At 39.5% G+C, this 22,798-nt stretch overlaps 1 protein-coding gene across 4 annotated transcripts in view; it reads left to right on the top strand.

Moving 5' to 3' along the window:
* The window catches only part of EXT2 (exostosin glycosyltransferase 2), a 107,071-nt gene that overhangs the window by 37,201 nt on the left and 47,072 nt on the right, over positions 1–22,798 (top strand). For 3 of the 4 annotated variants that reach the window (XM_073348064.2, XM_073348067.2, XM_073348065.2), the window contains 2 exons: positions 6,092–6,223; positions 17,956–18,145. In XM_073348064.2, the coding sequence (XP_073204165.1) occupies positions 6,092–6,223; positions 17,956–18,145 (322 nt within the window). The remainder of the gene's footprint in view (positions 1–6,091; positions 6,224–17,955; positions 18,146–22,798) is intronic. The other variant, XM_073348066.2, reaches the window with a different exon arrangement.

The raw sequence follows: 22,798 nt of genomic DNA on the forward strand, positions 1-22,798 counted from the left end.
AAGTCATTCTCCATTCATTGGGCCATCCAGTCTCTTAAATTTGAATGTTCTGCTGATTGGTGGAGCTAGACTCTCTGGCAGAGGTTCTCTTGTTTTTCCACACTGGATCTGTCCAGGATCTCTTGCCCATTTAGCAACATGGGAAAGTCAGGGTGGTTGCAACTCCTGGTCACCTGTTCGTGATCCCCTGCAGGTTACAACCCCCTAGGTTGAGAACTCCTGGACTAGTGTCAGTTCTCCATTGTACTTTTAACAGTAGTTTTAAATGTCTATTTGAGCCTAATTTATGTAGTTAAAGTTGGTGATTGTCTAGGCACCAGCATTTAGGTGGGAAAGACTAGCACAGGGTTAAATTGAGAATGCTTTAGAGAATCCTTGAAGTGCTCCTGCTTTCATCCATATATGAATAAGTTCCCTTTCATAGCTGGCATCATGGCACATTTTGAAGATTGTGGGTATTTGGGCTTGGTTATTGTTACTTGGTTATTGTTACTATGGGTTGTGTTGCTGTCCTACTAGATGTCTGTGTCCTCTTGGTTTAGAACTGTATCCCTGCTAATATTTGGGCATAGTTTTTATTTTATTTTATAAAGTGCCCATTTCCACCAAATCTATAAAATAACATAGATTAATATTTAGAATGGCACAAACTTGAAAAATGTCTTCAAAACATGGAAGAAATGCAGTTCTGCACAGTCACCTTGTGAAAATAATCTGTGCAGCATGCAATAGCAGTGGCCTGGGTTTGATGACCCAGAAGGGCCTTTCCAGTTTGTGTCCTGTGTACCTTTACCCTGGAGGTCAGATAGTAAGGCCAGTATCATAGCAGCTAGTATGAAAATTTAGGATGCAATAAGGTATTACTCATTTGTGTGGGAAATGGAACTTTCTTGTGTGCCAGACCAAGACTGTGGAATGAATTCCCCAGGAGCTAAGGACCATCGCAGATGTGAGCAACTTCCACTCCAAAGGCAAGGCACATTTCTTTGAGCTGCCCTCAACATAAATACAGAGCAGCGTTTATATCAAAACAAAACACAAACAAACAAAAAAGACTGTACATCCTACCAAAACAAGATACCACACTCTACTTGCTTCTCCCCTTGGGGAGAGGATGAGCAAACAAATGGCATGTGACAGATGTGTGGTCTCATTGCTTAATGCACTGCTGAAAGGTACTCAGCTACTATAGCAATAAGCATGGTACAAGAGCCTATCTAGAATATAATAGGGCTTGTCACTGGGAGCTTTCCAGCTGATCTTATCCATCATGTGCGATTAACTTTATCTGTGACACTGGAGAACTTCTCACAGTAAGGAACACTCAAGGGTTTTCTGAGTGAGGCCAGATACCCAGATTCAGCAGAATGTCTACACGCTGAAGCAAGTCCACCGATCAACCCTCTGCAGATGCCTTGTCAAAGGAAGCAAGAACATTTTGTCACAGCCATGGCATAAAACATCACTTGGTGTCATAAAAAATATTTGAACTCTGAATTAAGTTTGTATTGCTTGTCCCCTAGCGTCCTTCCTTCACACTTCAATTATAGATGGCTTGTAAAGGCAAAGTAAAGAGAAAGCTCATGTACGAGCTATTGACGGGAGAGAGTTTGTGATTTGCCTCAGGACACAGAGGGTGTCGGTGTCAAAGCCAGGAGTAGAACTCAAGTTTTCTCTAGTCCCTGTCCTATGCTTGGACTATGCTAATAGACTGATGAGTATCATTGACTCCCCACCCAGTTCCTACTACATCTTTGTTACCCTCTGATAAAAGCTTTTCAATCACATACACTGTAAAATAGAAAATTAAAATTATTTTGGATGAAATTGGGAAATGCAACAATTTCCCTAGGAGAATAACTTTCCAATAATGCTCAATAACTTACCATGTTGGACAACCAAGAATAGCTAGCCATGTTAATCACTTCTATTTTATAAAAGCAAACAAGGTGGGAAGGAAGTAATGAGCCCTCAAAACATCTGTCTGGAGACTTGCAGTTCCCTTAGAAGGTTTTGGGTTTTGCCTTAAAGAAACTCAGTTCTGAAAAATTACAACCAAATGTTGAAACAGTTGCTAGCTCTTCACCCAAAATTAATAATTACATAAATATTAGTTTGTAAAGAGTAAAATCCCTTCACCCCCTTTTCCTGTCCTGTTCCTGGTGTGAAAATATAATTGTCTGATAGTGCAAACCTTCTTGCAGCAAAAAGAAGTGGGTTCAGATTAATTTCTGCAGTAGTCAACAGGAGGGAGAGAGCGTCTAAATAGGTTCTACATGTAACCATTTGTCAGGAGGAGTTGGTTATCAGAGAATAATCGCCAATCTAGCATTGCCAGTACAGATTTACCAGATGAGGTGAAATGGAGTGCAACACTTACTAGCTAAAATAGCATGCTGGGTTCTGCAGCTGATTTGTATGTAACTCGTGCTGCTACTGTACCTAGGTAGCCCATGTAAAATTTATTTCTCTAGCAATTAATTTCTCTCTTACAAATGATAGTTCTCTAAAACTACTTATCAATTAATAAGTTAACATGCAGATGTAATGTAAAATCTGTGTTCTATCTAGAGCCCTGTGAGGATACAAAATTTGTATTCGCATCCGATCCGCAAAAATGGTGTGTGGATGTAAAGTGGATATCCACGGATTTGCGGAGCTCTAGTTGTATCTACTTGTGGTCATTACAGGTTTTGGAAGAGAAGGGCTGTTAAATGGACCGTCCTGGTCAAATTTTATCCTTGCTCTGTCCTTGGGTTTTCTTTAGGATCTTGTGTAAGATACTTAGCCCTCTCTGAGTATGTCTACACTGCCCATGCCAGCTGACTCGGACTCATGGGGCTCAGGCTAAGGGGCTGTTTAACTGTGATGTTGACGTTGGGGCTCAGGCTGCAGCATGCGCTCCGGGACTCTCCTACCTTGCAAAGTCCTAGAGCCCACGCTCCAGCCTGAGCCCGAATGTCTACATTGCAGTTAAACAGCCTGTTAGCCCGATCCCCGGGAGCCTGAGTCAGCTGGCCTGGGCCAGCCATGGGTTTTTAACTGTAGTGTAGACATACCCTTGGTATCTGATTCTTCACTTTTTGTCCTGGTTTCTGGGGACACTTGGAGGATTATTTAATTTTTGTAAAGTATTTTAGAGTTCTAAATATTTATTTTTTATAATATTGGTAAATTACCTTTTTATATTTCTCCTGTACTTCCAGTTGGGTACAGTGTTCATTTTTGGCCTAAATTCGTGAGTGGTTCCTATTTGGTTCCAGAGAGAGAATGTATTTCTTTAGCGGGTGTATTTTTGTAGATTCAGTCTGTATATGGTTTGTAAAACGATTTGGGTTCCCTCTGGGTGAAAGGCCCTGTACAAATGTAACTAATTGTTGGATAAACTCACCTGCCTCCTGGAATATCCTTTGAATATTCTTAGGTGTTGAGCCCTGTGATTATTGTTCTTTCCCCATAGTAGGGTAAAAAGTGTTCTAGGTGACGCTACTCATTGTCTTTCTCTATGATCGCTCTTCCTATTGAGTTAACGGTTTGTTGCTTTTTGTACCATTTGAGTGGCTTTTCCCCTCTGAAGTATAAAACCATAACATTCTGAAGAACCTGACTTAAAAACTGCCTCCAGAGTGAGTGATGGGGGTGACGACTTGGCAACAGACCCCTATTTTCTTCTCAGTTGTATTACTAGTATTCAAAACAACACATAGGATGGTGCCATTGCTCAGGAACATAATTGAATCTGCTTGTGAGCTTGCATCCTCAACACTTTTAGAAGTAAAATTTTGGATTTATTGTATTTATATATGCTGCTGTTCAACCTGAAGAATAACAAAGAGCTTTACAAATTGTACATACAGGAATCACTTTGCGCTTTACTGAGGAGCAGCCACCTGTAGGATGGAATGCAGCTACTGTTTAGCATTGCACAACTACACAAAACAGTTTAATTTTCTATCCAAAAGCCTGTTCTTCCAAGGCAATGGGATTCCCCCCAAAAAACTGAGGAAGATTTGATACTTTGCTAGCATATCACTAGACCTGGCCTTTTTGCATTGTTTGAAAAGTCCCCTTGGCATAGTTAAATAGCACTTGGCCAGAGATATATATTATCCTTGCTGTTTGTCTTCTGGCTCCGCAAGCTTCATATGCTGCCAGTGCATCTGGAAATGTCTTTCCTAGCACTTGCTCTCTCACCTAGACACACGTGCACACTCCTGCAGGCTTGAGGAGATCCTAAAAAGAAGTGCCTTCTGGGCACTTCAAGGTGCTGGAAATTCCTGCAGAAACAACTAAGCTCAGGAAATTCACTTTTATTAGGCCAAGGCACTTGAGCTATGATCATTGGCAAAGCACATTTCCCTTTGGGTTGGATGTGGTTCTTTGGTATAATTTGATTCCAGGCTTTTAAAAAGTAAGTGTGTGTCTCTACTACAGAATTGTATCAGTCAGCATATTCATTACCAAATCCTGTTTTCCCTCCAGCACCAAGGGTTTGTCTTGGGTAGAGACTGAATCTGGATTGAAACTTTTCATATAGAGTCTCAGCCTAGAATTGATTCATCTTTCAAATTCTGTATACTTACCTGTTTGAATATCGCATTTATTTTTTTAAAAAGAGCCTCAGTTTAGACCAAAGACATGCAAATTTTACAACACCCATGGCTGTGTTGAAAACTTGCCAGGATCAAGGACTACAACTAATTTGCAAACACGTACATTTTTATATAAAAGAAATGCTAATATTTGCTTGCATGTATGTAGGGCCTTACCAAATTCATGGTCCATTTTGGTCAATTTCATGGTCATAGGATTTTTAAAATTGTAAATTTCATGATTTCAGCTATTTAAATCTGAAATTTCAGGCTGTTGTACTTGTAGGGGTTCTGACCCAAAAAGGAGCTGTGAGGAGGGGTCACCAGGTTATTGTAGGGTGGGCGGGGGGTTGTGGCACTCCTACCCTTACCTCTGCACTGCTGGGGGCGGTGGCAGCGCTGCCTTCAGAGTAGGGCAGCTGGAGAGCGGCAGCTGCTGGCTGGGAGCCCAGCTCTGAAGGCAGATCCACTGTCAGCAACTGCACAGAAGTAAGGATGGCCTGGTATGGTCAGTCAGCGGCCGCCACTCTCTGGCCGCCCAGCTCTGAAGGCAGCAAGGCAGGAGTAAGGGTGGCATGGTATGGCATTGCCACCCTTACTTCTACACAGCTGCTGGTGGGACACTGCCTTCAGAGCCTGGTGCCCGGCCAACAGCCTTCACTCTCCGGCCACCCGGCTCTGAAGGCAGTGCAGAAGTAAGGGTGGCAATACCGCAACCCCCCTAAAATAACCTTACCACCCCCCTGCAACTCCCTTTTGGGTCAGGACCCCCAAATTTGAGAAACGCTGGTCTCCCTGATGAAATCAGTACAGTATAAGGTAAAAGAACACAAAAGACCAGATTTCATGGAGGGAGACCAGATTTCATGGACAGTGACACCTTTTTTCATGGCCATGAATTTAGTAGGGCCCTATCTTTTTATTCTTAGAAGAATAGAAATTGCTTGTTTGGTAGCATTTACCAGTAGCAAAAACTTGCTGCAGATCAGCTTTTCCACATGCTGCAATTACAAGGCAGCTGTATTTTAGGCTTCACTGCTTCAGTTGGCTATTGGGCTGCACTTTGGGTTCCCCCAAATTAGAAAACCCAAATATAAATGTAAATTATTCTCTGCTGTGGTTAAATCACTTTTGACATTTTGAGGGGAAAAACTGATAAAAATATGAAAGAAACTGGCTCCTTCATATATTTGTGTGGAGTTTTATTCCACTAGCCCACTCATGAATGCATTGAAATGGTTTCCTCTGCATGTCCTCCTTGATTGATTGATTGTTCTACAACTTCAGTTCATTTTTTTTCCCAATAACTTTTCCAATTTGAGGACTCCAGCCTCTGTGGAAACATCCCTTGTTCCAGTGAATTTGCCTCCTAATTTAATTTCCAGCTGATTTCTCAGCAGCATTGAGCAGATTGCGAATGACAAACAAAAACTGATTATTAGGCATCAGGTCTGTGGAGTTAGCAGGGTCTGAAAGTGCATTTCATCCTTTCCTTGCAGGCAAGGTGGTTCTGGGAAGCGTATTTTCGGTCAATGAAAGCTATTGCTCTGGCCACCCTTCAGATTATCAATGACAGGATATACCCATATGCTGCCATGTCTTATGAAGAATGGAATGATCCCCCAGCTGTTGTAAGTAGAATGTACTTCTGTGACTTTGTCATAAAATAAGATTTTTTTCTTTCAGGTCATTGCTCAGGTATGTACTATGCATCTTGGTAACATTACTATTTAAAGGTTTGTTGTATTTGTAAGTTGCACAAAATGAATGTTTTTATGATATTCTGGTGTGTGTGTGTGTATATATATATACATGAGAGAGAGAGTGTTTTTTGATACCTTTGAAAGGGAATAACTGAAGTGATAGCAAAAGTCACATGGTATAAATAGATTCTATGTGAGCTTCTGTCAGAGCTATGTGAGGAATACCTCCCCTACCTCCAGTTTTCTTCTCCCGGCTGTTGTCTTCTCCACACAGCCCTGTGAATATACACCCTTGGTATTCTAGTCCTAGAACTTGCTTGTACAGAAACTGATAATCTTCCTGAGTGATCTACTTTTGGGACAAACTCATTTCCACTCTTTTTTTACTTGGCAAGGATTTGAACCCAGCTCTCTGAGGAGGACGTACTAGTGTATTAATTAACCTGCTGCACCATTCAACCCTATTCTGTTTTCTTACATTGCAGAATTTTGAAAACTAATTTCTCCCTTAGTTTATATTTTACACATAAAGAAAAATTAATACCTGCATTTCCTTTTTGTAAACTATCCTGCAAAAGCTCAGTCAAAGGGTTGGTAGCAGGACAGTTTTCAACTGTACAAGAGAAGAGAGCTCAGGAATAGTTTTTTGATATTAAACTCCCTAAATTATTGGAGAATGATAGCATTTTCAACAGGCCTCGCCTAGGATACTGACCCATTAGCATCGCTGAGTGAGAGGTGAGCATGGCACTGACAGATGTCTAGTGTGAAGGTTGAGGTATGAAAGAAAGAAGCAGTTACTCAAGAATGAGGAGATCAGAACACCTTAGCAGACTATTTAGACCAGGCCTTAGCTCAGCAAGAATGCCCAGACACCTGGCCTGATTTTCATGGTAAAAGAAAAATAGGGATTTGGAAACACCCAGCATTAAAAGCCACCTCTCAGGCCGCTTCTTCTCCGCTCTCCTTCTAGTAGGATACCCACTGACTTCAATGACAGTTCCTTCTGCTGTGGGGGACAGATAAGCCCCTGTTTCTTTTGTTTATAACTTATATTTAAAGGAAACTCTGTATTTCTTGGGATCCTGTGGGATGAAAGATCCTAAAGCACTTTACAAGAGATCGGTCACCAAACAAACACTGCAATCTCTAGAGTGTAACACTGAAACTGGTGAGCAATACACAGCAACAGTACACAATAGCATAATACAGGTAGTAAAGAGGAATACTCTATCCATGTAAAATTGCAGAGAAAACTTAAGGAGACTCTAGTAATTAGCCAAACTGGAATTTGTCCAGCCACATGCCATACTGAGACTCTTTCATGCCCACTAATGGTCAGTTCCTTGGATTTATATTTCAGCTGAAAGAGTCTCAATGCATGCATGAATATTTTTCTTGCTTCAGTATGGAAAAAAAAAAGTCATAAAAACGTCCTTTGAGCTGTGTAAGTTCTGTCAGCCAGCTATGTATAGAGATCTCTTGTGACCCTCTCTCACAGGATCAGTAAAAGAAAATACAGTTCAGATCAGGAATTGTTCTTTATATTTAATTGCTCCTGAACAGATCCATGCCGTTCTGTGACATTAGTGACCATCGATTTTTGGTAAGTATTTATCACTCCAGCATGAATGCATATAAAAGTATAATTGATTCAATCACTCCTTATTTAACTGGCTAAAGTCTGTAGCTTGTATCTTTTGACCCTTGCTCTAATAGTGGAAGCAAATAACTGGAGCCTTCAGTAGCTATGATTTTATCCATTGTAAAATTTTTTTGCTTTAGAGATATTTTATCTCTTGGAGGTGAGCTTATTATCATTGCAGTCTTCTAGGTAGCCTCCAACGCAGGGTCCAGCTAATTTATAATTTCAGACACTTTGGGCTGCGAGTGCTTATATAGTATCTGCCAGTCAACTTAATAAATCATTGAGTTATTTTTTTAAATAGTTGCACTATCCAGTTGCCAGAATTCCATAGATGGTCTGTGCTTATCAAAAGGAATAATGTCCCACTTGAGCCATAAGCATGTTTCTTATCTTGGTTTGTTCCTAGATAACATGCATTTATAATGACACTGTTAATTTCTGATTAATCCTGGTGGGAAATTATGATTCTAAAGATACGTTTATGCATGTAGAGATTTGACACAGTATCTTTTAGGAGAGTGAAAGGTGCCATCAGATCCAGATATGAAAATAGAGTGAGTAATTTATAGTTTGAGAATGCTACCAGTTTACAAATGATAGCCGTATTCTGGGCTAAATAAATTTCGAGGCTGAGACGTGTACAGCAAATAAACTCTGAAACTTAGGACATCAGAATTCTCTTAGTCTAGGATATAGTTATTAATCATTTAACAAGGAGCATCCTCAAGTCACTATAGCATTAGTAGTGAAATATGCACTCCACTGGGCTCTTGTAAATCCCTCTTCTATTATTGGCTTTTGCCCTCAGAATTTGCCATTCACGTTCCCACAACAAATATGGCTGACTCATCATCTGACTCCTTCCTCTTTCTATCACCCCTCCTAATGCTACATTTTATATTGAATGCAGCTACACTATAGTTCCATTGTGCAGTGTAGACTGGATACTGGAGTGACAGATTTGGGGAGGGGGTCAGAAGATGAGGCAACCATGTGTGCTGTGGGCAAAATCAGTGAGAGGTGCAGAGAGTGCAGTAGCTTTTTGGTACCAAGGGATTTACAGCAGCTCATCAGAGATTTATGTGGTCACTATACAGTTATTAACCTAACATTTTATTATGCAGATCCCTGTGCACTGGCTGCTAATGGCCCTGAGTGAATAGAGAACACAGATTTGCTTACAAAAAGAAAAGGAGTACTTGTGGCACCTTAGAGACTAACAAATTTATTTGAGCATAAGCTTTCGTGAGCTACAGCTACAGCTCACGAAAGCTTATGCTCAAATAAATGTTAGTCTCTAAGGTGCCACAAGTACTCCTTTTCTTTTTGCGGACACAGACTATCATGGCTGCTACTCTGAAACCTGTCAGATTTGCTTACAGGTAGTTATGCAGTTGTGCAGAAAAGACTTGCTTTTATTGGAGCAAGTGATATGAGTTTGGGCAGATGGAAAAGGGAAACCTTCCTTACTACTTAATGTAACAGAATAAGAGTCTACTGTAAAGTTCATCACACAAAGGAGGAACTAGTGATCATTCTTCCTGGGCTTCTAGCGGTCCTACATCATTTGTGTAGTGTTCTTATCTGTAGACATTAAATGTAATTAGTGCCCCACATAGTAACCTGACTCTCTTACAGTCACTGCAAACATCAGAAATAAGTGTTCAGTAACGTGCCTTACCCTGTTACAAATTATGTCACTGGACAAATTATGTGCAGTTCAGAGCTATACAATAGAGCAGTAAGTGATTGTTTTCCAGCTTAACAGTCCATGTAACTTGTTCAATTCCTTTAACTCCCCAGCATGTAAAATTCTTCTCTGTGACCTCAAGAGGCTACCTTGATTTGAGTCACCTTTTCATTTCAGTCCCTTATTTCCCAAGATTTGATGCAGTGCTACAGGCTTTTACATTAATTTGAATTAGTTCTGAATTAATTTTTTTTTAAATGGGATGATAACCTGTAAAAGTGCTACACACAGGAGTTTGCCAGGGATCCAAATGTTTCCTTAGACAGGTTTCTAACAACCTCATATCTGAGGAGGAATCTGGCGCTTTCACAATGCTGTCTCCACCAAATTGGTAACAACATGTTGGGATTGTTGCAAAATGCAGGCTAATTTTCTAAGCGTTTTCATTTTAAGATTACCTTGACCACACCATCACCTTGAAATGTGGGTGCAGGGACATATCTTCAGTCTTGGAAATATTCAGATGGTTAGATACTCCTTTGAGCAGAATTTCAGTGATTCTGGTATTTGAGGCGTTGGCTATTGTCTTTGACAGTGAGGATGGAAATGGTGTTTATACACTAAAGCTCATAGTGAGGAGGTTCACAGCTAGGTCTGTGTGTAGCTCAGCTTTATTTCTGTTTCCTTCATTGAACCCCTCCTATGCTGAGTGTTGCTGCCAGAATTCGTGTACAGCAGCAACACTTGAGTGTTCTTTGAGCATAAGGGAATGTAAGTTACATGAGACATGAAGGCATGTGTAATGCATCACATGTTGAGTATGTTATACATTAAGGAAGTGATCAAAGCAATTTCACCTATTCAAATTGGTTGGCTGACTGAAAGTTTTTAGCCCTTTTTAAAAATAAAAGTTTCCATGTGAAGTGGAGCAACATCTGTGTTAATAGATCTTTCCATTGGGGCTGAGGGAGAAGGGAAAAATAGTAACAAATACCTAAACATTTGCTTTGTTTTATATATTATGATACAATACTGTGTGTGTACACACCCACCCACATCTAGATGTTTCCTTCTTTTAATAAATTAATATAGTGCTAGTGAAAAGTGCCAAATTGACAGCTCTGGCACCTTTGCTGAAAATACACAAATGTGCCAGTTATTGCCATTTGTTTACTAATGCAGCCATTATCCATTATAAACTGGACTGAGATTACTGACTTCACATAAATCACTAACCATCTATCAGGTGGTAGTCATGATTTTTGGTCTCTACCAAACTGGATTAGAACAAATAACCTTGAGTTGAAAGACTCCTTATCCTACTATTAGTCTCCCTCAATTAGATGCTTTTTAATTATCTAATACAGAGATAAATTAGTCATCTAGTCAACTCCAGATTTTGGAGACTATTTAAAGTCTCTCTCTGTGTGTCCCTGTACCTTCCCAACATATGTAGATGATTGAGAATGACAATAATGTTGTTGTTTCCCAGGTTTTCTTTTGCTGGTGTTTGTGGAATTCTTTCAGGCCTGCTTTTAGCATAGAGCTATAAAAGGTTTGGCCCCATTATTGTGTCTGCCTTAGAGTTTTGAACTTGAATGTTATAAACTGTAGTTTAATAGTTTCTAGTTTAATAATTGTCGAGAGAATTGCTATGCTCCAAAAAATAAATGCACTTCTCTAGCAGACCTCCATTCTCCTGTTGAGTGACTGCCAGACACTGTATTTTCAGTAAGGCAGAAAAGAGGATCTCCACCCTATTTAAACTAAAGTAATAGACAAATTAATTTAATGCAAAAAATGACTTTTTCTCTGAGTAACAGTAGCATAGTTGCTATTCACTTAACAAAACCTAAGTCAGATGTTCATTTAGAGAATGGATTGTGTGTTTCAGCTAACTGGCAACCAACTGAGCCTTTAAAATACTTAAAACAATTTCTGAGCTGTTTGGCTGGCATTTTACATCTCACTGTTCCTGTGAATAATCTAGATCCTGAGGGTTGCCAATCAAAAACATCACTCATCCAAGTTTAAATAATAAGTGTTAAACAGATGATTCCACTGTATTGTATTTTCTGCTTGTGCCCCAATAACACTCTTCAAAATGTTGAATAAACATTTGTGTGTATGAGAGGAAATCCTCCAGCAGTCTTATTGGCTGACACACGTGGTATAACTCACTCAATTTTTCATTGCTACATTTTTCTGAAATTATTAGATTTCATAACATCCAGTCTACTTCCAGCCACCTTAAATTTTACTTGAGATGTGTTGGATCGGTTGGGTGGGATTTTGTCTTATTTGCCATGTCTTGATAGAAGATGTAGTTACTAATACACTTCTGCAGTGTTTGTATTATGATAGGTCATGTGTACCAAATATATGATTATTCAGACTTAAAAATATATTTTCTTGCTGAAGCAAAATTTGACAGTCAATTTCTCCTTGCCTTACCTGCCAAGAGTAGGGTTCAGGATTCTCTGCTTATATGGTAAAAGATGACATAATACTTATCTAATGCAGTGTGGCTAGTACCTAATGTAGAGAAAGTTTAACTTCATCTGCTTGTGATATCCTCTGTGGCATGAGAAACAGACTCCTGGACTTGGTTCTTGGCATGCAGTGGAGGTTCAGATGTTTCACTTTAATGTCAGTTGTAATTTTAAGTCCACACGCAATCTGTCTGTGTCTAATACTGTTAGGTTTTTAGAGAGCTTTTTGCTTCATCTTTAATATGGGAGAGACTGAAGAGAGAAGTACATACACAAATGTATATGTAGGGGTTGTGTTTTTTCTTCTTCTCATGGCAGTTGTTTAATGTAGGCTAGCCTGAAGAAACTATAGGATTTTTGTCTGCCATCTTATTCTGAAATGACTCTATTATCTGCCCCTTTCCTAATAATAACCCTTCTTATTTCACCAGCTGGTCTCCATTGCTCTCCTTGTGGCCTGGAAAGTAGGAGGCTTGGTCTTCATTAATGGCTCAATAAAAATGTACAGTAGTAGAATTTAGTCAGCTTCTTTTTATCCCAAGCTTCACCTTCATAATGCACTCAACCTTTTCTGGCCCTAGGGGTGGGGCCTTGCAGCCCTACAATTGATTTCAAGTTTTGTTTTCCCAATTTAGAGTATGTTACACTGTCTGCTCTGTCAGGAGACTGCACTGTAGAGTTTTATTTTAAAGAAAACATGAATCCCATTCCTGGATGCTACGGTGATTAGCACTAATAGAACATAAATACCTTGATAGATAGAGAGATCCTAAAGATTCCAGTCACTATGACATTTGTAAATATGCACTCTGTTCTAAACGGCGCTCACCGTCCCCCTTCCTCAAACCCACTCCATTGGCATATTATTGAAATTAATGGAAAGAAGGAAAAAACTTAAAACTGAAATTACTGCTTCACAGAATGCATGGAGATGAGGTGAGTGAGAGAACATCTTTTATTGGATCAACTTCTGTTGGTGAAAGAGACGAGCTTTCAAGCTACACCGACCTGAAGAAGCACTCTGAGTAGCTCGAAAGCTTTTTTCTTTCACCAACAGAAGTTGGTCCAATAAAAGATATTGCCTCACCCACCTTGTCTCTCTAATATCCTGGACCAACGCAGCTACAAAAACACTGCAAATAATCGCAGAATGTAGTCAGACTATAGAATTCACAGTTGTAGGAGGGCAGAGAGAGTAAAATAGATTTAGTTAGACTTTAAAAAGGTACTGCATAATTTCGTATTTGTAGTTATGAGCTAAAAATTGGTAATCAAAGATCCTGCTTCAGGGGAGCAGCCACAGGAGTTCACAAGGAATTCACATGAGTAACCCCTGTGTGCACTTGTGGAACCCCCCTGTATATTGTAACAGAGTATAATACATGCTACTGATGGGAGTGTACTAAACTCCACAGACCAATGATCTTGTCCAGTCTGGCAAAAAGTCCTGTTTCTGAATCCACAATGTAATCACTTTGATTGACTGTGGAGAAGTGGAGAGGGTTAACTCCTCTGGTTTTGCCCTTTGACCACTTGAGGATGGGAAGCATGATGAAATACTTTCTCAAAGTATTCAGAGGAAACACATCATGCATAATTGGAGCAAAATAGAATAAATCAAGGCTTTTTTGGTCTGCTAATTCATAATTGAAACCACATTGAGGTTAAGATTGATATGTAAAACAATCCAACCAAAAAAACCCTCCATGCAGAGGTAGGAGATAAGTACATCTCTGCTTTGCTGGGTACACGGAAGAACTGTTTAGTTACTGTACCATTCAGCACCTCATACTCCTCAGTCCTTGCCTCTTGGCTTTTTAATGACAGTGGGTTGTCCTTGTTCAAATTGAATATGGTTTTACTAAAAAGTGTGGTTAACAAGTATTAAGTCTGATGGTTGTTGAAAATAAAATGTATAGGGAGGAAAAAGCCACGGTTCTTGTTCATGCGAGCAAGGGAATCTATGTGTTATGTTGTTGCCAGTTTTTCCTACTAAATAGTATCTTGGAATTGTTAACCCTTCTGCCAGGATATGGACCTTCTTCCACACAGCCTCAAGTTCCTAGAGCTCCCTCCCTGACCCTGTCTGTCATGTCTCCACCTTCTCCCCCTTCAAGTCTTTCCTTAATATGCTCCTCTTTCCATTGTCCCTTCACCACCTGACTAAGTAATGTTGCTCAACAAACATAAACAATTTTTTCAAAAAAATCATGGAACTCATAAAATGTGTGTTTAGCTTCACTGCTTGCTTATTGCCTTTAATATCTCCTTCCTTTGTTTATACTTAGATTGTAAGCTTTTTGGGGTAGAGGCATTGTATTAGCTGTGTGTAGCATGTTATTGGTACTATACAGATGTTATAATGTGTACAGTGATTAGCCAGTTATAGAATAATTGGGGTTGGATATGATTTCTCAGATGTCAAATATCCCACACCGGCATCCTAGCAAGATTGATTTTGTTATACTTAACACACCCTTTGCTCCCTCGCACATGAGAGATTGGTCTCAAGTGCAGTCTTAGATATCTCTAATGGTGGGGTTTTCCTTGTCCCATTGCCTCCATTGCTTTAACTGCTCTTAAAATATAATCCATGTTGCATTCAATAAGGAAGGAGCAGAATAATGTTCCAGTAACAAGGGGAAAATGCCTTACTAGCAAATGGAAACTTTTTTTTTTTCCTTGTGGCAGTCATGCACAAGCCAGCTGCAATAGCTTGAATCCCTTCTCACGGACTCATCCCTTTAAAGAATTCTCACACCTCACCAACTTCAGGCCAATCTCCCCAGCCCTCTCTCACATTGTGGGTTCCAGTCCTTGGGCTTTCCATGTTGTGTGTGGAGAGGCTTGCGTAACAACTCAGACAGACAGAGTGATGTGAGATCGCTGTTAGGAAGCTGCCATTTGCAACCTGATACTGCTTGCCCATAAAAGTGATTCACAATAAACAAACTGTCAATCTTGGCTTAATTACCATGGCTCTTGTAATGAATATTAGCATGGGAGGGATGAAGAGGGGAAAGGATTGCCATATCCATAGCTGAGTGTCAACACTTTGTCATGGAAAGTGATAAATGATCTCTCCACCACTACCTCTTGCTCTTCTTTCTGACAGTGAAAGTTCAGATGGGCACCCATAATAATGATGGGACTAAAACAAATGTTCTCTCACTGTGTCGACTTCTCCAGCTGCCAGTGGTTGGGAGTAGTCGTCATCTTGATGCCATGATGCATTTCATGCCCTGCTGCCATAATAGAGATTTAATTAGGTTTCTGTTGAGTTAATTGCCTGCATTGTTTGCCTTTCCCCAGCAGAAGTCTGGAAGACTCAAGTAAATTATGGAGGTTTGAATTTGCCCAATTTCCTGCAGAAAGTGGGGTCAAGAGGTCTGAGACTGTAGACACACACTTCAGGCAGGCAGCAGGGGGTTGGCTCTTAATGGCACTTCAGAGATGCCTAAATGCCTTTTTGAAATGTTTCTTTCAAACAAGGGGCCTTGGTTTTCTTTCCCCATTAGGTTCTAAGGAGCAGAGTTCAAGCTTTTCCTTTACTTGGACACCACTTACCAGGGGCATAAGATGAAATAAACATACTTCTTTTGAGAGGTTACCTTTCTTTCCCTAAGAAGATCCTGTTATGAGGAAGTATTGTACTTTGGACAGAGAGTAGGATCAGTTGGAACTGACATGTCATGTTTAGAACCCTTGATTGTTACTTATGTTAATGCTCTCTTCTCAGGGGTTATCTGTATATATTTTGTGAAATACCTAGCAGTTTTAAATGTTTTTTGTTTTTTTTAAAGTACTGTCAGAAGATGATGAATGGAGTAATCCTTGCAAATTCTATTATTTACTATTTCTATTACCATAGTGCCTAAGAGCCTGAAGTCAAGGACCAGGGCCTCATTGTGCTGGATGCTAACACATTCTATTAAGATATACTGCAGCCAGAAAGGAACTTGCACAATAGAGGAAACTTCATATGGGAGTTCTTAATTTGGATGGTGGGGGTCACCATTAAATAATAAAAAGGATATTTATTGTCTATAAGATTACTTCACCAGTTGTTTCTTCTTGTTGGGCAGAAATGCAGGATTTTCTTGGCACTGTATTGGTTATGCAGCTAACCCCCTGCTGCAAGTATTAATACAAGCAGGCTTGTGAAGGATGCACAAAAAAGATTCTCAACATTAAAAGAATCATTTGGAGGAGGTGGGAAGTTGGGGAAAACTTGATATTCAGGATCTTAGAGAGAAAAAATGCAGTTTTTGAAGTTGTTCATTAAAGGTCTAATGAGGTTGGCCGTGCCCTATTCAAGTTTAGATTGTGATTCACCCTAGAAGTTCTTGGGACTGCTCCATAATCAGAGAGTTCTACCCCTGCTCTTCAGGTCCCAATAAATATTAAAGACAATAAGCCTAAAAAACTGGCATTTCAGAAAATGTGAGCATCTGAAATCTGTTCCTGCACATGTCAACTGCTAGTGTCACCAAGACAGACAAGTAGACATGCAGACTATTTTAGTAGTGTAATGGCATCAGGTAAAGGTGGATAAGGCAGCCACCTTTGAGGTGTGAGGGGGGGAAAAAAACCCCAAAGACACTCTAAGGAAATGGTGAAGCTCCATACCTCCTGCCAGCAAATATGAGCTGATAACTTCGGGTACATAAAGTTTATCTTTCTCCCGATACCAGCAGTATGTATTTAACTGGGGTTTCTTACAGTATTGCAGGAAAGTGTTGGAAGTTATTGGGCAGTGTTTCTAGACTATTAGAAGTGTTCCTAGTTCTTTGTCGGCTGAGATTCAAAGGCTTCCCTGCAAAACAGTGTCAGCTTCTCCTTTCCCAACTCCCAAACCCTTTCTTTCCCCCACCTCCAAATAAGTCTTATTTTCTCCTCTGCTTCTCTGTCCTAGTGTGGATGTCAGCATCTGAATAGCAAGCTGGAATGAAAAAGTTGAAAGTCAAAATGCCTACAATTTCATTCTCATCTAATGGTTCCTTTGCAGCTGCCTCCCCCCACATCTTCGGCTCCAAATGGAGTTGGCACACTCAGTGAGAACAGAGTTGTCTGTCTTGTCTCTTGCCAACTGAACTGGCTTCCTTATGCTTGCAGTGCATTGAAATAAGAGCTTTAAAGTCTTAAAAGGGACCCCCTAGTTAAAATTCAGATGGAGTAAATAACTCTGAAATCAATCTTTGCGTCTCTTATAGGGTTTTCTATTTAACGGTGTAATAGCTTTTCTTTCACACAGAATAAACCTAGTCTTGTTGAAATTAATATTTTATCCCTCTTTATTGTAATGTCAGCATTTGTCTTTTTTATTTGTGTGCCCATTTTGTGTCAGGATTATGCATTTGCTATTTTTAATTCTGTTTCTACTCTGAAATGGTGGCTCAGAGCTGGCTCTCTGCTTGTTGGCCAACAACTGACTATAAAAAGCAAAATACTTTCAAGCAGAGAGTAGCAAATGAGAACCGTGCCATGCTAGCTGGGTTTAAAATGCCTCCTAGTTCCCTTTCCCCAAAAGTCTTTCCATCCCTTCTCCACTTTTTTTGAAGCCCATCCCTTCGTACAAAGTCATTGTCAGGCAATGATAGAAATTGACATTAGGAAATGGAGTTGGCATGAAGGTTTTACAGAACTGTGAATTATGAAAAAGAAAATCGGACTTTTTGAAAGGTTACTTTTCCCAAGAGTTAGGGTGTTGACCAAAGAGACCTACCTTAACTAAATTCCAGTTCTGGTACTTACATTCTGACTGCCTACATTCCCCTATTATAGTTTTAATTGACCTTGATCTGATCCAACATCCTCTCTGCTTTTACAGAAATGGAGCAGTGTGAGCAACCCACTCTTCCTTCCATTAATCCCACCACAGTCTCAAGGTTTCACTGCTATAGTCCTGACATATGACAGGGTGGAAAGCCTCTTCCGAGTCATCACTGAGGTGTCCAAGGTGCCCAGTCTATCCAAGCTGTTAGTCGTCTGGAACAATCAGAATAAGAATCCACCAGAAGGTAAGGTATGCATGTTGGAGGGAGGTGGTACGTGTTAGAGTAGTGGCAGAACACTGACTGTACATCTAGTACAATGCAACCTCTCTCTTTATGTACTTTTAAACATAAAACTATTTTAAACTGTTTTGCAATACTTCTCAAATTAAAAAAAGGGTACGTTTTTTTTAAAGTTGCAAAATTGAAAAGGCCAAATTACGTTTTTAAAAGGATCTGTGCTGGTGTTGCCTTTGCCAACTGATGATTCAACAAGAAGCCATGCAAATTTCTCAATGGAGGATTTTTTTGCTTTGAGTGGGGCGGGACAGGGAAGCCTTAATTTGTCTACACTCATTTGATTTTTTTCTACAGACACTATTAATCACAGTGAACACTTGTTCCACTACACTGTTCTCTGTAAACACAGAACAAATTGGCTTGATGCAAGAATGCAGGTTGGACGTTTTGTGGTTATAAAATAAACGAACATTTTAACTGATGAAATAAAAACCTGAGACATTCTGTGTGTCCAGAAGGAAGTTTCTGGGACATCGGGTTATCATGTAAAAACTCTAAGACTGTCCTGATAAAAGTGAGGCGAATGGTCTCTTTTTATTTAAATATTTATGTTTAAAACACAGATGATTCTATTTATATCAGTGATGAGCAAACCTCATGGAGTTTGGAGGACTTTTGACCCTTGCAGTCTTATTTTGAGTTCATGGGTTTATAAAATTATTTGATGCTCATGAACCTTTTTTCATGTCATTTAAATCCATATTATTTTCAAGGCAGATTTGGTTTCAAAAACATACCAAAGAGAAGTTTTTGCTCTGTATTGGAGGTAAGGAGCCACCTGCTCCAAAAATCAGAACACGACAAGTAGGTGCCCTATATACAGTGTCTATTTAGAATTTTTCTCTTCCTCCCCTTTCTTTCTCTTACAAGCTCTCTGTATTTTTCAGTCTATTTGTTTTCTGTTCTCTTCCCCCATTTAATTATTTCCTCTGATCTCTGTTCCCTTTTTTCAGTCTTTCCTAACCTGAATGTGAACTCTATGATGTTAGCGTGCAAATTAAACTTTCCAACCCACAATTTTTGAGTGACTTTGAATTTAAGAAAAATAAGCTTACCTCTCCTTAGCTAATACTAATTGGGCATCCTCCCTAAAATATGAAGGAGATTCTCTTTGAGCAAAAGTGCTTCCTCTAGCTAGAATAACTGTTCTAAAAAAATTAAAATCTATGGCTGTAGAACCCTGTGAATTATTAATAATCTCTCTGCTGTTTCCAGTAGCCAATCAAGTGAATCTTTGAGAACTATTTGGGTTTGTAATTCTCCTATATAAGAAAGTACTGACAACCTGTGAGATAAACTGGCCATTTATGTATGTTAGGTACAATATTAAACTGAGTTCCTGATCACTTGCACTCATTTAAAATTCCATGGCACTTTTGCAGGAGTCAGGTTATTAACCCCATTGTCCTGGCCCATTTCCAGTTTTGGTGCTTTGCATTCTGCCTCTTTATATTCTTGTTCCAGTTTAAATTGGACACAGTATTCATTTCTTGTCTCAACTGGTTGTTTAGCACTGCTGTATAAAACGCACTAGATGTGGTTGCCCATCACTGACAGATGAAGTGATTCTTACATCTAGTTGTGGTTGGTAATCATTTGAGATTAAAAGTGTTGCATATAAAGGGAAGGTGTTATTTTTGTGTACTCTGAAGTTTTTATTGAAAACATATTCATAACATGTAGTTGAGCTATTACTCCAGTAGAGTAAACACTGCATACACCGTGAATATAACAACCCATTTGGGGCAGAAATTAATATTTTTTGTTTCCATATATTCTTTCCTGTAAGGCAGGTAAGGGAGAATTAAAACAAATTACTGATTTGAAAAATTTAATATTAATAATCATTTTTAATAATCTTAGTGATGTAAATTCTTTTTATAGGCATATACATTTTCTGTCTTTCTTATGTTTGCTCAGATATTATTAAATCATAAATCATTATTTCCAGAAAAAGAATGAATTTGCCTGTGAATCTAATGATCATAGGTCCCAGTTGAGAGCTTTGGTTATTGGGCTGTTATGTTCAAACTGGTCTTGCATGGTAGTAAATATGTGTTTTAATAAATTATGTTTCCTCGTGTGGCTCTTATCTCCCCCCTTTGTCCATTTATTTTTAACACTTTGATGTAATCTCCTGGACTGCAGCTGAGGAGAGGGCAGTTTGAGTAAATTAATTTAATTTGTTTTAATACAGATCCATGCAGTGCGTTCCACCTGGCTCTGCAGTGGGGTAGCAGGCCTTGGCTGCACTTAGTCACTCGTTCAGTTTGTCTATTAGCAATTCTAATCCTTGGACTTCAAAGCTTCTGCCATTTATAGCCTATTAAAGCCAGGAAGTTTCTGATGGATTAGGGCAAGGAATGAGTTTGAAGTTTGTAATGTGCACCACTGTCACTGATAAGGTCTAGTTTATTACCCTACGGTAGTATCAGCACTTTTATGGCTATTCTCTTTTAATTGGTTATTGTAAAGCTGGGACAGTAAACGTACTAGTGCATCAAATGCAGGATTTCCTGGTCATTGCCATATAGGGGACACATTTCTGGGTCTGCTGTGCAAAGGCAAATCAGGGCTTCTGTTGTCAGAGCCAGTGGGTTTTTCGATATGCATATATGGTGGCTGGGATGAAAACATCAAAGTAATTTTCCCTTGTGATGACCTGCAGTAAATCCAGATTTGAACCCAGGCCTCCAGAGGCAAGGCTAGTGTGGTGCTACATAAGCATGTCACTTAACTTTCCCACGTCCGCTCCAGAGTAATTTTACAAATTAAAACTATACCAAATGATTTTCCTGCTTAAAATTATCACTCACTTTGAGACTGGGTTGTATAATCAAGGGTTTTGTCTAGAATCCTTCCCATTCAGCCCCCAAATTATTAATAGCGTAAGTAGAAAGATAAACTTTGCAATGGATCCTAAAAGTCAACAACTACAGACTCTTGTCAGACCAAGGATTGAAAGTAAATTCCAATCAAAGGTCCTCTACCAAGAATGTCCTGCTTTTTGGCCCCGATATAAGAATTTGAAGCTGATTTTAATTGCTGCTATGTGATACAGGGTCAGATGGCATCTCAGATATGTGGACCCAAACTCTTTCATCGGTCTAGTTAGAAAGATATAGTGAAATTGCAACTGATGATGCCTCTGAGGAACTGTTCCAGATTGAGATGTCAATAGAGGAGATTTTAGAACTAACTGATGAATTAAATAGTAATAAGTCACCATTACTAGATCACATTCACCCAAGAGTTTTGAAGGAACTCAGACATGAAAGTGCAGCACTACTAACTATAGTATGTAACCTATCATTTAAATTAGCTTCTCTACCAGATGACTGGAGGATAGCTAACGTGACACCAATTTTTAAAAAAGGCTTCTGAGGCAATGCTGAGAGTTACTGGCTGGTAAGCCTAACTTGAGTACCAGGCAAATTGGTTGAAACTATAGTGAAGAACAGAATTATCAGACATGTAGATGGACGCAGTTTGTTTGGGAAGAGTAAACACGGCTTTTATAAAGGAAAATTATGTCTCACCGATCTATTAGAATTCTTTGAGGGGGGATCAACAGATAGGTGGACAGTGGTGATCCAGTGTATATTGTCAGGTTTCAGAGTAGCAGCTGGGTTAGTCTGTATTCACAAAAAGAAAAGGAGGACTTGTGGCACCTTAGAGACTAACAAATTTATTTGAGCATAAGCTTTCGTGAGCTACAGCTCACTTCATCGGATGCATTCAGTGGAAAATACAGTGGGGAGATTTATATACATAGAGAACATGAAAGAATGGGTGTTACCATACACACTATAACGAGAGTGATCAGGAAAGGTGAGCTATTACCAGCAGGAGAGCGGGGCGGGGGGAGGGAGAACCTTTTGTAGTGATAATCAAGGTGGACCATTTCCAGCAGTTGACAAGAACCCCCTCGCTCTCCTGCTGGTAATAGCTCACCTTTCCTGATCACTCTCGTTACAGTGTGTATGGTAACACCCATTCTTTCATGTTCTCTATGTATATAAATTTCCGCACTGTATTTTCCACTGAATGCATCCGATGAAGTGAGCTGTAGCTCACGAAAGCTTATGCTCAAATAAATTTGTTAGTCTCTAAGGTGCCACAAGTCCTCCTTTTCTTTTTGTGTATATTGTGTACGTGGACTTTCAGAAGGCCTTTGACAAGATCCCTCACCAAACAAAGGCTCTTAAGCAAAGTAAGAAGTCATGGGATAAGAGGGAAGATCCTCTCCTGGTTAAAACACAGGAATCAAAGAACAGGAATAAACAGTCAGTTTTCAGAATGGAGAGAGGTGAGTAGTTGTGTCCCCCAAAGATGTTTACTGAGACAAGTGCTGTTCAACATATTCCTAAATGATCTGAAAAAAGGGGTAAACAGTGAGGTGGCAATATTTGTAGACGATACAAAACTACTCAAGAAAGTTAAGTGCAAAGCCTACTGAAGAGTTGCAAAGGGATCTCACAAAACCGAGTGACTGGGTATCAAAATGGCAGATGAAATTCAGTGTTGATAAATGCAAAGTAATGTGCATTGAAAAACATAGTCCCAATTATACATGCAAAATGAGGGAGTCTAAATTAG

The sequence above is a fragment of the Lepidochelys kempii genome, chromosome 6 (genome assembly GCF_965140285.1).
Source record: "Lepidochelys kempii isolate rLepKem1 chromosome 6, rLepKem1.hap1, whole genome shotgun sequence".
NCBI lineage: Eukaryota > Metazoa > Chordata > Testudines > Cheloniidae > Lepidochelys > Lepidochelys kempii.